This window comes from Tetrao urogallus (assembly GCF_951394365.1).
Source record: "Tetrao urogallus genome assembly, chromosome: 22".
In the NCBI taxonomy this organism is placed as follows: Eukaryota; Metazoa; Chordata; class Aves; order Galliformes; family Phasianidae; genus Tetrao; species Tetrao urogallus.
The window spans coordinates 6,314,880-6,328,346 of NC_136835.1; the positions used below are offsets into that span (position 1 = coordinate 6,314,880).

At 59.7% G+C, this 13,467-nt stretch overlaps 3 protein-coding genes across 3 annotated transcripts; 1 reads left to right on the forward strand and 2 right to left on the reverse strand.

Annotated features, from left to right (window-relative positions):
* Positions 1–1,930: 1,930 nt before the first annotated feature.
* VSIG10L2 (V-set and immunoglobulin domain containing 10 like 2) lies at positions 1,931–6,344 on the reverse strand (the record flags this gene model as incomplete). Its single annotated transcript, XM_079545877.1, has 10 exons — positions 1,931–2,150; positions 2,228–2,252; positions 2,325–2,447; positions 2,780–3,082; positions 3,163–3,807; positions 4,009–4,293; positions 4,434–4,709; positions 5,178–5,462; positions 5,860–6,207; positions 6,290–6,344. The coding sequence occupies 10 exons, from the start codon at positions 6,342–6,344 to the stop codon at positions 1,931–1,933; spliced, it is 2,565 nt and encodes an 854-aa protein (XP_079402003.1).
* A 1,757-nt stretch (positions 6,345–8,101) lies between these two features.
* HYLS1 (HYLS1 centriolar and ciliogenesis associated) lies at positions 8,102–8,941 on the reverse strand (the record flags this gene model as incomplete). Its single annotated transcript, XM_079545836.1, has 1 exon — positions 8,102–8,941. One exon carries the CDS (start codon positions 8,939–8,941, stop codon positions 8,102–8,104), a length of 840 nt encoding a protein of 279 aa, XP_079401962.1.
* Positions 8,942–9,983: 1,042 nt separating this feature from the next.
* On the forward strand, positions 9,984–13,357 carry PUS3 (pseudouridine synthase 3; the record flags this gene model as incomplete). Its single annotated transcript, XM_079545722.1, is given in 5 exon segments — positions 9,984–10,418; positions 10,421–10,480; positions 11,470–12,038; positions 12,337–12,527; positions 13,125–13,357. Coding segments are annotated over 5 exon segments (1,488 nt in total).
* Positions 13,358–13,467: the final 110 nt, after the last annotated feature.

Here is a 13,467-nt window from a genome sequence, read left to right on the forward strand (position 1 = left end):
GCTGGGTGCCTTCATCGCCATTGCAGCTGCCCACGGCTCCACGTGCAGCCCGGGCTGAGCAGGAAGGGGCTGGGGGGGGCGAAGCGCTGCAGGTGCAGCTCAGAGCCCTGCCCGACCCGAAGCTCCGTTCCCCACTGAATGTGTGCTCTGTGCACGGCACGGAGGTACAAAATAATGTGTTCTGTGCTTTATAAATAGAGCCCGTGGTGAGAACGCGTTAGCTCGGAGCTGGGCTGCCATGCAGGTGGGATTCTGGTTATGCTTTATGCCCGGAGCCTGGCAGTGATGCTGTGTACGTGGTTTCTCCCCTCTGCACGCTTTAGTTCTCATGTCTGCGAGACTGAGCGCGTGCCAGAGGGAGGCAAAGCGCCAACAAGCACCACATGAGGGCAGTACCCTAACCTGGATTTGCTGCTCTGCTTTCTTGATGCCAACGCGGGATGCTGGTGTGAGCTCGGGCCGGTGGAGCGGCTCTGGTGTCAGATGGAGCGGGGCCGTGGGCAGCGATGGGTGCGGGAGGCTGCGATCTGCTCTGTTAGCAGCACCTCTCTGCAGACTGCTTTATTTATAGTCAGTGACACTGTTTTAAGTGTTTGTCTTCCATTTATTGTATTTTATTTTAAAGTGTGTCTGAGCTCTGCTTTCACCGTAGGGTTTCGGTGCACGCTCCCACCTCCACATGCCCGACTCCAAACCTCCCGCCGGTCCCATGGGAGCACTCCGCCTTCAGGCTGCGTGCACGGCCCCGCTCCTCCCTCTGCTCTGCTTTGTCCACCCAAACGCCATCCTTCCCGTGGCTTTGGTAGCGCTCCTCTCCTTCCCAGAACCAGCAGCGAGCTCTGCTGGGCTCCCGGCGCCTTGCAGCTCCCTGCTTTTCCCAAGCACCGAGTTCAACAACCCTGTGTGCATCAGCCCCTTTTCTCCTCATCTTTGGGCCTTTAGAGAAAAAACAAATGGACAAACCTCTCTGTGTTCCTCCGTGTACCTCTGAACGCATCGCTGCTGCAGTGCTGCGCAGCGCTGAGCTCCAGATGTGTGCTTGTTGGCAGATGGGTAAATACACTCTATTTTCCGAAGAAGATGTAATGTTTCTTTGGAAATTGCACATGTGTTGGAATGATGTAGTTGTTGCGTGTTGGTTTTTTTGTTTTGTTTGGTGGTTTGATTAATATTAAAGTGAATGCTGCTGCTCGATGGGATGGCAGAGTGGTGATTGGTGCCGTGCGGCACTGCGCTGAGGTTGGGCGGATCGTTCATGAGGTGCAGGGCAGCGCCAGGACCCCCTGTCTTGCATAAACCCAAAGCTGAGGGCCGCCTCCTCCATTCTCTCCAGGCAGAGATTTCCCCTTCCCCAACCATCCCAGCTCCTCCTGCTCTCTGGGAGCAGTGATGCATCTCTCCCCACTGCAGAGCAGCAGAGCCGGGCCCTGGCTTGCTGGCAGTCCATGTTGGAACACTATAAAGCAGCCCAAAAGATTTCCTCTGTGGCACTTTATCTGCAGCCCAGCACCAGCAGCCACGGGTTAATGACAGTCCGGTGCCAGGAGGAGGGATGTGGGGACATTTCCTGTGGGTGAAGCCCCTTTCCACATAAAGGGTAAAGGCTGAGAATTCCACAGCTTCACCCTCACCTCCCGGGGTCCCCATCCCTGGGTTTGCAGCCCCTCTGCTCCCACCCCACCCAGACTGAGGCTCTGTGGAAGAAGATCCCCTCTGCGTCTGCTCTCTTGCAGCCTTTATTGAGGCAAAGGAAGCAGTGGGGTACAGCACAGCACAGGAGGATGGGGCTGTCCCAGGGGTGCTGTTGCCACATCCCAGCTCTCATCCCCCAGGAACAGCAGCAGTGAGGAGGGGTGTCTCAGGAGTGTGCCATGCTCAAGGCATGGCTGTCACCGTGATGCTGACATCTGCCGGTGCATCATCCACAGGGTCAACTGGTGGGGCTGAGCGTGGCTCTTCTGCAATGGGACGGGATGGAGAGCCTCAGTGGCACCAGGCTGTACCACCATGCCTGTGGCTCTGCCCACCCTCTACCTTCCATGGCTGCTGTGCTGAGGCCACCCGGCTCCTCCTGTCCCTGTCCTTCTCCATCCTCCGTGCTCACAGCCACGTTGGCATCCTCGGCAAGCTGTGGGGCATCAGGGCCAGCCCTGGGGGCATGGGGCTCTCAGGTGAGCAACGAGATGCAGGAGAGGGCTGGGTGCGTGGTGGGGTTTGGGGCACTCACATGCGGAACAGCAGCTCGTGCAGCCCTACAGACGGACAGACGGACATCGGATGGGGGTGTTGGGGTTTTACCACCCAGCCGAGCCCCCGACACTCACGTGGCAGGCGGTCCCGATGGCGAGCGATGTAGTGCACAGCCAGCAGAGACATGGAAGTGGCCACCAGCATCCCCATCACCGCTGCCCCCGTCACGGCCGGGAGCGCCTCGAAGGGCGGCTCAGCTGGAAGAGAGCGGTGCAAATCGAGCCGTTGGGAAGGGGGAGGTGAGGAGGTGAGGAGCAGCCAGGATGGTGCGGAGGTACCAGGGGAGAAGGGAGCTCAGGGAGCATGGGCATCCCTGGCACAAACGGAGGAGGAAGATAGAAGCCTGCACTTGTTTGCTCTGAAACCTACTGATGGCTGCTCGCGCTGCGGTGCAGCTCTGCCTTTCTCTACTCACTCCCTGCTCTGCCTACAGGCAGTCAGCCCCGGGGTGTTCTGTAGCCCCTGCCGATGCCTGGCACCACCCAGGGATGCCGGAGGAGCACGGCATGCTGTCCCGTGCCCGCTTCACCTGGCGTCTGCACCTCGGAGGGGTGCCCGGCCGTGCGGTGGTTGACAGCCAGGACGCGGAAGGCATAGACCACGCGGGGGTCGAGCCCCCCCAGGCGCCGGTCGCGGGAGTGCGGCTCGATGTCTCCAGCGGCCGTTTCCCAAGGGCCCGGCACGCGGCGTTGGGGCTTCTTGGCCGGCCGCCGCTGCACCACGAAGCCGGTCAGGTTGCCCGCGCCCTGCGTCCGCCACTGCAGCCGCACCTCGGTGCGCGCCCGCGTGTACCGCAGCTTGCTGATGGTGACGTTGGGAGGGGCCGGGTACCCTGCGGCGAGACGGCGCTCCGTGGGACGGCTCGCCTCCCCGCGCAGCACGGGGATGCGTGCCGCCGCCCCCGGGACTCACGATCCACGCGGAGGCGGACGGGGAGGCTGGCGGTGCCCACGCTGTTGGCGGCGGCACAGCGGTACGTGCCACCGTCCTGCGGCCACTCGGCATCGCGCACGGTGAGGTTGGCCCACGCCCCGCCGCGCTCCAGCCGGTACTTGGTGGTGCCCGCCGGCACCTCACGCTCCTGCGGGTCGTACCAGCCCATCTCGGCACCCAGCTCGGTGCCGCCGCGCTGCCGGCACGCCAGCCGTGCCTCGCCGCCCTCCAGCACCGCCACCTCGCCGCGCTCCACCTCCAGCTCGGGGACATCTGCGCATTGAGAGGGGCTGCTGGTGGCACGCCGCCGGCCGGCGTGGGGAGACGATAGTGGGGACAGCACACGCGGACCACCTCGCTTACCCAGCCGGAGGCGGCACTCGGTGCTGGCGGCTCGCAGTGGGTGCGCGGCCACACAGACGAAGTCCTGGCCCCGCAGACTGCTATCGGTGCTCAGCACCAGGACGGTGGCTGATGGTGTGGGGACGCCCAGCGCCCGGCCCCGGCCGTCCCACCAGCGCAGCGTGGCCGGCGGCGTGCCCCCCTCCCAGCGGCACCGCAGCATCACGTATTCGTCATGCTTGGTGGCCGCGGCCATGCATGTGGGGCTGCCTGCCGGGATCCCTGGGAAGGGACAGGTGGTGGGGTGAGCCGTCTCCTGCCCGCCTTTGTCCCCATAAAGTACAGGGTAGCAAGGGGCAGCCAACACAGCTTCACTTTGGGGTGCTCTGCAGTGCAGCCGTAGCACGTGGATTGAAGGACAATAGGGCCCTTCAAGGAAAGCAATTTAGGGACGTGGGAGTTTGGGGATGTGTCCACACTCACACAGAGTGGTCCTGCACACAGCCCCCTCCCGCAGCGCAGGGTGTGCGGCCACGCAGGCGAAGGAGCTGCCGTTCCTCGTGGCTGCCCCTGGCACGATGCTGGTGGCCATGGAAAAGCTGGGCCCTGCTGCCCCCTCTTCATCCTCCTCCTCCTCCTCCTCCTCCCTAGGGCCCACCCAGCGCAGCCGGGCTGGAGGGAATCCCCCCAGCCAGCGGCACCGCAGGGCCACGTCCTGCAGGTCAGCAGTGGCCAGAGCGGAGCAGCTGGGGCTCCCAGGCGGCGGATCTGTGTGGGTGTGGAGCTGTCACCGTGGGGCCCCCCATGCCATCACCCCAGCATCCCCATCGTGCCATCACGTACTTCCCGCCCACATCCTCACCGGGCACTGTGTTGTCACCACACCGGGCCAGGGCCACAATACTTACAGTATACGGTGAGGACGATGGTGGCCTGGGTGCGGGTTTGGAGGTGGGTGTTCTCAGCCAGGCAGGTGTAGGTGCCCGCCTGGCCCCGGGCAATGGCCGACATGACAAAGGTCTGACCGATGTGCACCTGGGAGCCATTGTGCAGCCAGATGTAACGGCTGGGGGGGTTGGAGGGCGCCAGGCAGCTCAGCACCACATCCTCCCGCTCGCCCGCAGAGAAGCTGCCCTGCTCTGGGGAGAAGGGCTCCACGCTGATGGCCGGCTCGTCAGGGCCGTCTGCAGGGACACAGAGCCCTTTAGCCATGGGACATCACTGCTGAGGGGACGCAGCTCTAATCAGGACATCCTCCCACTGGTGGAAACCTGACCTGTGAAGCCTCCTTGGAGGTGGTGCAGGACAGTGGCTATGAACACGCTATGATGCGTGGTGCCCATGGATGGACCACAGGGAACGGTGGCCTTGGTGGCACAGGGCCAGCCATAGAGGAACCATGATGGTGGTGAATGATGGCCACAGATGCACCTTGGTGGCAAGGTATTGTTTGCCATAGAGGCACTGTGATGTTGATGGATGATGGCCATTAGTGCATCTGGTCAATGTGGCACTTGGTGGCCACGGAGGCACCCAGGTGGCCATACCTGCATCACGGTGGTGTCTTAACCCCTGGGGCTGCCCCGGCCTGGTGAAAAATCTCTCCCACCTTAGGGCCCCCTGGAAGCAGAGCCATGCCCCGGGGCACTCACAGACAATGTCGAGGTAGACGGGTTCACTGGTGCGGTTGTTGACCTCGTTGCGGGCCGTGCAGGCGTACCAGCCAGCGTGGCTGCGGTTGGCGGGTGCCAGGAGCAGCTCTGCCCCGGAGCCTCCCAGCCCCACGGGGGCTGCCAGGAGTCTTCCGTGGGGCTCCCGGTGCTGCCAGGAGAAGCTGAGCGGTGCCGTCCCCTCCCGCACGGTGCACGTCAGGGCCACCTCTGTCCCCTCCGCCGCCGCTGCCGCCGTCAACCGCACGAAGGGCTTGGAGACAGGTACTGAGGGTACTGGGCCATGAGTGTCCCCAAAGCCACCAGCCCCCTGCCCAGAGCCCCTGCATCCCTCCTGTCTAGTTGTGGCCTTTCCATGTCCCACATTCTGCAGCTAGCGGGCTCACTAGCGTGAATGTGTATGAGCCAGTGAGTCCACATGTTGGCTAGCAGGACACCAGGTTGGCCAAGGGAGGGAGACAGGAGGTGGCTAACGAGCTGCTATGCGGCTGGTGGGAAGGCAATGGGGTTGGCCAGTGGGTTGCTATGTTGCCGAGTGCAGAGTTGTGTTAGCTAGTGGGGCACTTCACTGCCCAGTGGGGCTCTTCATGGTCTGGCAGCAGCCAGCAGCGCGGGCTGTTGGTGAGGGGAGCCGCGCAGAGCACTGGCAGGAGGGAGACCTTACCCAGCACACGCAGCATCACGGCGGCGTATCCCACACGGAGGCGGCCCCACTCCGGGAAGAGCCCCTGGCAGAGGAAGCGCCCGGCGGCGGCCGTCCGCAGCTCCCGCAGCTCCAGAGTGCCGTTGCGCAGCGTGACCCGGCCCAGCGCGCCCGCGCCAGGAGCCACCACCACCTCCGGCCCCGAGCCCACCGCCACGGCCCGCGGCGGCCCCGCGCTCCCCATCGCCGTGAAGCTCCAGAAGACCACGGCCGGCGCTGCCATCCCGCAGCTCAGCTCCACCTCCCGGCCCCGTATCCCCGTCGCCGTCCGCTCCTCGTAGGCTGCAGAGCCGGCGTCCAGCGGCTGACCTGGTGAGAGGTGCGCTGCGTTGGCCACGTCTCGGCGGTGCGGCGCCGTGCCTCCGTGCCGTGAGGGACCCCCGGCACTCACCCACCGCCATCAGCGGCAGCAGGCAGAGCAGCCAGGGGCCCCCCCAGCGCTCCATGCTGGGAGCCCCCTGTGCTGCGCTGCGTTCCCCAACCCGACCTCCTCTCGGGTTTCCCCGGATTGGCCCTGATTAATCTTTAATTATTAATGAAATGACAGCAGAAACCCAACGCCGCTGCAATCTGGCAGTCCCCGTGCCAGGCACGAGGATGGGTGCACTCACGGCACGAGCTGTGCCGCTGCCACCTGTCCCACCTCCAGGATGTCCCCACTGGTGGCCAACCTCTCCCTCTTCCCACTTTTCTCGCTACAAGAGGTAAATCCAGTCCCGACCCCACTTTGTACCAGTAACGGTGGATTTGAACACGCAGCAGACGCGTGGCACTGAGCGGGGTTTGATATTTCATCTCCTGCTCTCTGCAGGCCATGAAACATTGATGGTGGCACAGGAAGGCAGCGCCGGGAGGGGATGGGGCTGCCCTGCAGGGGGTTCTGCAGTGTGTGATGGGCTGCATCCCACTGCACCCGTGGGGCAGCCGCAACGCCCCTCAAAAAACGAGGTTCGCCCCCCAGTTTTCCTCTCACAATCAGTTATTATTCATCTCTCCCGAATTCACCCTCAGCCTTTGCTTGTTGGGGTCTGGCACTTTTCCTGGTGCCACTTCTGCAGCACTGCCCTGGATGAGGGTTCGTGGTGGGGCGGTGTGAGTGGGACAGCCCCCCTGGGGACAGCCGCCACGCACGGGGCCCTGCTTTGTACCACTGCCCTTTGTGCTACAGAAGAGCTCTGTGCTTTCAGACACCTTTTGGCAGCCCTGAACAGCTGATTTAAGAGAGCACCCGCACACCACACCCGAACCCCTCGCCTGCTCCGCTGGGTCGCGCCGTGGGAACGGGGCCGCACAGGGGTGGGGCTGAGGGCGCGTCCGGCGGCTGCGTGCAAAGCGAAGGGCGACAGCGCCCCCTGGCGGCGGGACGGGATGCGGGCCGTGCGCACCCGTGGGCTGAAATGGGGAAAAGAAACCCTTTTTGGGACAGAGCCGCCGCCGTGTCTCCGCGGCACCAAAGGGAGAACTGCCTGCGCGAGGAAACACCACAAGGGAGGATTCTTAAATCCTAGGCTGAGCCTCAATGGGATTTGAACAGCGGCTTTAAAGACGGGTTCATGAATATTCAACACTTCGTGAATATTCATGACGGGCGCGCGGCGAGGCAGCCACTTCCGGGGCAGCGGCACCGGCACCGGAAGTGGCGGCGGTGGCTCAGGTAGGGGCGGGGGGTGCGGGGCAGCGGGGGGGCGGTTCGGGCCTTCGGGTCGGCGCTTCCGATCCCAGCCGGAGCTGAAGTCGCCGCACGGCGGTGTCAGTGCGCGCCGCGACGGTCAGAAACGGGGTGAAAAAGCGGCGCTCGGAGCGCGGCGGTTCCGGAGGACTCCGCGCCACGTGGGTTCCATTTAACAGCACGACTCCGATGCGCCTTGTTGCACGCTTTATTGAAGTACGTGGCCGAGTTGCCTCACATCACACAGCTCGCGCAGCCCCCCGTCCGGGGGAGCAACAGCATTTCAACGTAAAAATCACAGCTCTCGCTTCGTTGTGGAGTTTGAGTGGCTTTTCCCTGTCTGCTTCCTCGGCTTTCCAGCAGCGACTCAGAGTGAAGCTTTCTAACAGTGTAGTAGCGAAGTAAGGATGTCCGAAATGCAGTAACCTGGGGAGCTGGGTGAAGTTTTACACTGCAGCCAACACGCTCACATAAACAGAAAGATTTCCGGAGTAGCTGAGTCCTGGACGGGAGAGGAGAGCATCCAGGGTGACGTCAGAGCGGGGTGTTTTTCCTAGGGATGAGGCCGTTCGCCAGGTCCCAGCGCACCTCCCAGCGCAGGGCTGCCCTCTTCTTGTCCGTGGGCACCGTGTAGGTGTTGGGGACGTAGGTGTGCTGCGATTTGCTGGGGTGGCTGTGCTGTGTGAGCATCCGCCCCCGAATGCTGCGGCGCACGTCCTTGTGCTGGTCCTCACCCGGCACAGGGAACCGCTCCCACTCCCGCTTGTACTCAAAATATTTGGCCACCCGGTCGCTTTTGCTGCGGTTTTGACGCAGCGCCTCCAGCCTGGGGGGAATGAAGGACTTGGGCTGCAGCGCTGTGGCTGTGCAGTGAGAGGCGGGAGGACTCTGGCTCTGCACAACCCTGAGAAGGAAGGGAGGCTCACACTCGGCGCCCTGATGCTGATAGGAAGGCTCTGGGGGGAACTCCTGGAAAAAACTGCTGCTCATGTCGATTTCCCCCTCGGAGAGGCTGTCATCTGGAGCGGTGCTCAGCTGAAGCATTTTCTGTGTCAGATTCCACGTGGCCATGCTCTCCAGCAGGCTGGTGACCGATTCGTCACAGACCTGGACTCCTCCGTCAGGTCTCCGCCTCAGCACCTTCCTCTTCATCGCCTGCCTCCTCGAGCCCCTGGGGCAGCACGGGGCAGCACTGGGCTCTGCGCAGGGGAACCCTTCGGATGGAGGTCGGGCTGGCTGCAGCCCTGTGGGAGCAGTGTAGGCACTGCAGCACAGAGGTGCCCCTTCTGCTCCGCGGCTCTCGCTGCCTCCTTCCAGCTCCTCATCACTCAGAGCAGCACCTGAATGCCTGTCTGCTTCCAGCCTGTTCTCCATGGTTTCTGCTGGGCTGGCTGGACCCTGCAAAAAGAAATTTGGTTAATATCTTGCAGTGCATTCGAGTTGGCTGAAGGGGGCTCTGTGAAGGCTGGCTCTGGCTCTTCGCCACCCTGAAACTTCTCAGGTTTGTGGTGCTGATTCAGGCTCCATCAAACCAGAGAGGAGCCTATAGACAACTATGTACAACGTTGTACGTGGCACATAAATTGCATTGCACTGCATATGAAGGTTCGATGAAAGGATGGATGAGTGCAAGCCGGACTGAGTACACTCTGTAACTGTAAGCCTTGGGCAGATATACTGATGATTTTCCCCTTGTGAAACCAGTATGTTCTCTCAAAAACACGGTTCCTAGTTGTGACTAAATACATCAAAGAAAGGGTGTTTTTATTTATAGACAAGGAAAAAGTGTTTGTTTAGAGACTGGCTATCATAGCCTAAAGGCAAAGCTTCAGGCTGAGTTGTGTGATTGAGGTAAGGCAGAAGGATTGGCTGCAAAAGGGATGTGGACAGTGTTCCCACTGAAGCCTGCAGGTTTGGGGCTATCTTTATGCCATTAAACGGGTTTAGAAATGCAAGTTCTAACTGTGTGGCAGTGATGCCATTACGAAACGTTCGAGCAGATGGTGCTGCGGGATGACTGGTAGCTGTTAGCAGGCTGTCTGAAGTGTTGATGCTCGCTGAACACAGCGAGAATGGGAACCGCTCCATGACAGCTCTGCACAGGAAATGTGGGAATGAGCTGCCGCCGTGCTGGGCTGCCAGTGCTGAGCTGCTGACAGCGGTGGCTGAGGGAAGATGTGTGATTCAAAGCACTAGAGATTTGCAGCCTGGAGTCAAAGTGTATCATCCCAGCCAAGCCCCCTTGACAGTTACTGTGTGCTTCTGGGTACAGTGAGGGATTAAAAAGAAGGCAAAGAATTATTGTACAGATAACAATTCTGCAGAGGCAGAAAAAGGTAGAAACACAGATTTCCTCCTTTCTTTGCAGGCCCTGAGGAGCTGCCAGCCACCAACTAAAGACTCCAAGAGACTCACTATGGCCAACGGGAGCTGGGCCACAGATCGAGAACAGCTCCTGAGGAGGGTGCAGGACCTGGAGGAGGAGGTGAAGCAGCTGCAGGAGAAGCTGTCGGCGGGCAAGGAGGGCACTGCAGTGAAGGACACCCCTTCAACCTCCAGGAAATCCAAGAAGCAGCAGCAGCGGCCATTTGATTTCAGTGCCCACGGCCGCAGGCACGTGGCTCTGAGGATCGCCTACCTCGGCTGGGGGTACCAAGGCTTTGCCAGCCAGGAGAACACCAGCAACACGATTGAAGAGAAGCTGTTTGAAGCACTGAAGAAGACACGGCTGGTAGATAGCAGGCAGACCTCCAACTATCACCGCTGTGGGAGGACAGACAAAGGAGTCAGTGCCTTTGGACAGGTCAGGATGGGTTTACGGGTTCCACTGGGGGTGGTAGAACTCAGGATGCAGATCTCGTGGGGTTACTGGTCAATGACAACGAGCCAAGTGCTCACTGTGTGACAGTGCAGGTTGAATCTGTCTTTTAAAAGCTTTTTCAGACACTAATTGTTTACTGGAGCTGTTTGGAGAGGATGAAATGCATTTCAGGCTGCCATTTCCTGAGTCGGGTCAGCTGCCAGTTCAACTCAAAGATGCCAGAAAGGGGAGCTGCCCCTTCCTCTGCCTATATAGATATTGCTCTTCTTGTGCCAGCTGCAGTGCTTGGCAGACCCCTCTCATCTGCCTTAACTCAGCAGCCCAGCAGAATGACTGGAATGCTTCCCACAGAGTGAGAAAGCTGAGTCCCTGTGTGTAAAGGTCTGAGGAGAGCAACAGCCAGGGAAGAGAGCGTGGGAGTGGGAGCTGGAGGAGGAGGAGCAGCTGGCCCACACAGTGGCAGGGAACCATCAGGAAAGCTCAGCCTCCTCACAGATCCTTACGATGGCTTTGCTTTCCTCCTCTTCCCTTCCCGCTTGTGCTCAGGGAGCAGGCCTGCCCAGCTTTTGCCATGCGAGGGCTGGTTTTAGCCTGCATCACTCACTTGCTCTAGTTCATGAAGCAAACCATACAAAGTAAGGGTGTGGGCCACCTTTGCTTGCACGGTTAGATATGCTCATGGACTTGCAGTGGTAATTCACTTGTTTCCATACCACAGTTTCAAGCCTATTGAGCTGTTAATGGGTTCAAGTTATGAACTCCAGGGTTTTTTTTGTGGTTTTTTTTTTAAAAAGCACATGTGTATCCTGCAGACTGAAGCCATTTAGAGACCATGCTATGTAGGCAGTTTGCAACTTTTTCTGCTTTATTAAAGGAATCTATAGCATCTGCTAGGAAGCTCAGCAGAGGCACTTGCAGTTTTACCCACAGGAAGGAGTGGTAAGAGACCAATTTAAGATACCTTCCTCTGTAGGAGATCCTGAGTTCATTTCAAAATGCAAAGCAGAGGTGTAGGAAGACTTGGCTTTACACACTGACTACGCCCATCCACCACCTAATCCCAGTGTTCACAATTTTGCAGGTGATTTCCCTAGATCTTCGCTCTAACCTCTCGGAGGAAAGGAAACTAAATGGCTGCACGGGTGACTCGGAGGGAAGAAGCAGTAAATCCGAGGAAGAGCTGCGCTACACCCACATCCTGAACAGGGTGCTCCCACCTGACATCCGTGTGCTGGCCTGGGCCCCCGTGGAGCCAGACTTCAGCGCCCGGTTCAGCTGTCTCAAGAGGACCTACCGCTACTTCTTCCCCTGCGCAGGCCTGGACGTGGCCCTCATGCAGGCTGCAGCCCAGCGCTACGTGGGGACGCACGACTTCCGGAACCTCTGCAAAATGGATGTGGCCAATGGCGTCATCAACTTCCAGAGAACAATTCTCAGCGCCCAGGTAACGTGGGTGGATGGGGGAGCTGAAGGTGGCCTGCAGGACCCTTTCCGGCTGTGCCAGTTCGAGGTGACGGGACAGGCATTCCTCTACCACCAAGTGCGCTGCATGATGGCCATCCTCTTCCTGATCGGACAGAGGATGGAGGGCCCAGAGATCATCGATGAGCTGCTGGACGTGGAGAAGAACCCTCGAAAACCACAGTACAGGTATGGGCAGCAACCTCCCAGGCTGCACAGCAAGAAAGCAAACTGCTGGCGTCTCCATGAGGATCTGATTTTCTTGTCACTGTGCTTCTGGACAAGTTACTGATGGTCTTAACCCTTGGTCTTTGGTAAAAATTACTTCAGAAAAGCATTTTTCTGAAAGGCAGCGCTGTTATTAGCAGAGTGGACAGGCTGCTGTGCTGTTACATTAATGCTGTGACCCTTTTCTATCACAACCCTTCTCTAGCCTGCCTTCAACACCTCACCATCAGTTCGTAATGCCTTCTCTCCTTTTTCCTAGCATGGCTGTGGAGTTCCCCCTGGTCCTGTATGACTGTGAGTTTGAGAACATCCAGTGGCATTATGACCGGGAAGTGCAGGAGTTCAACGTTACCCACCTGCAGCAGCTCTGGGCCAGCTACGCCGTCAAGACTCAAGTGCTGCACAACATGTTACGAGGTCTGGATGCTGCTCCCGTGGCTGCAGGGAAAGGTAAGAGATGGCAGAACTGTTCCAAACAAGTAGGTAACCACACGTTGTTGAAAGTGTTGTTCATAGAATCATTAAGGTTGGAAAAGACCTCTTAAGATCATGGAATCCAACCCCACCATGCCCACTAACCATGTCCCTCAGTGCCACATCTCTGCATTTCTGAACACCTTCAGGGCTGATGACTCCACCATCCCTGGACAACCTGTTCCAATATCTCACCAGCCTTTCTGCAAAGAAATTTTTCCTAATATCCAACCTGAGCCCAGCACTTGATGTCATTGTTCCATTGGCCTCAGCCCATCCATCAGCCTGGCCAGATCCCTCTGTAGCCCCTTCCTACACCAGGCAGACTGACGCTTCCTCCCAACTTGGGGTCATCTGCAGACTTACTGAGGTTGCACTCAATTCCCTTGTCCAGATCATCTACAAAGATACAGAACAGGGCTGGCCCCAGCACCGACCCACGGGGAGCCATTGGTGACGGGTCAGCAGGTGGATTTAGCTCCATTCACCCCAACCCTCCAGCCTTTCCCAGCAGCGTTCCCGTCCAACCACGGGTCTGCAGGAGAATGCCGTGCGTTGTTATCTCTTTTACAGACCCAGGGAACGCCGCCCCTGTGCTCTGGGGAGACCTGAAGCCTCCGGTGCACAACCAGGCCAGCAGCTTCGTGGAAGGCGTCCGCGCTCGCGCCTACAAACCGCTGCTGGAGCGGCCGCGGTGCGAGGGGCTGGAGTCCCGCATCCAGCAGTGCCTGCGCAGGGGCCGCGGCCAGGCCGAGCGGGCGGCCAAACGGCTGCGCACGGGGGAGGGGCCGGGGGGGGGCTCCTGAAGGGCCGCCTTTTGCGCGGGTTTGGTTTTAAACGGGTTTCCTCGCGATTTTTATAAATTCCTGTTGGCTTTAAGAATAGCGGTGCTGCGTTACGGCCTGCGGGGGGGCAG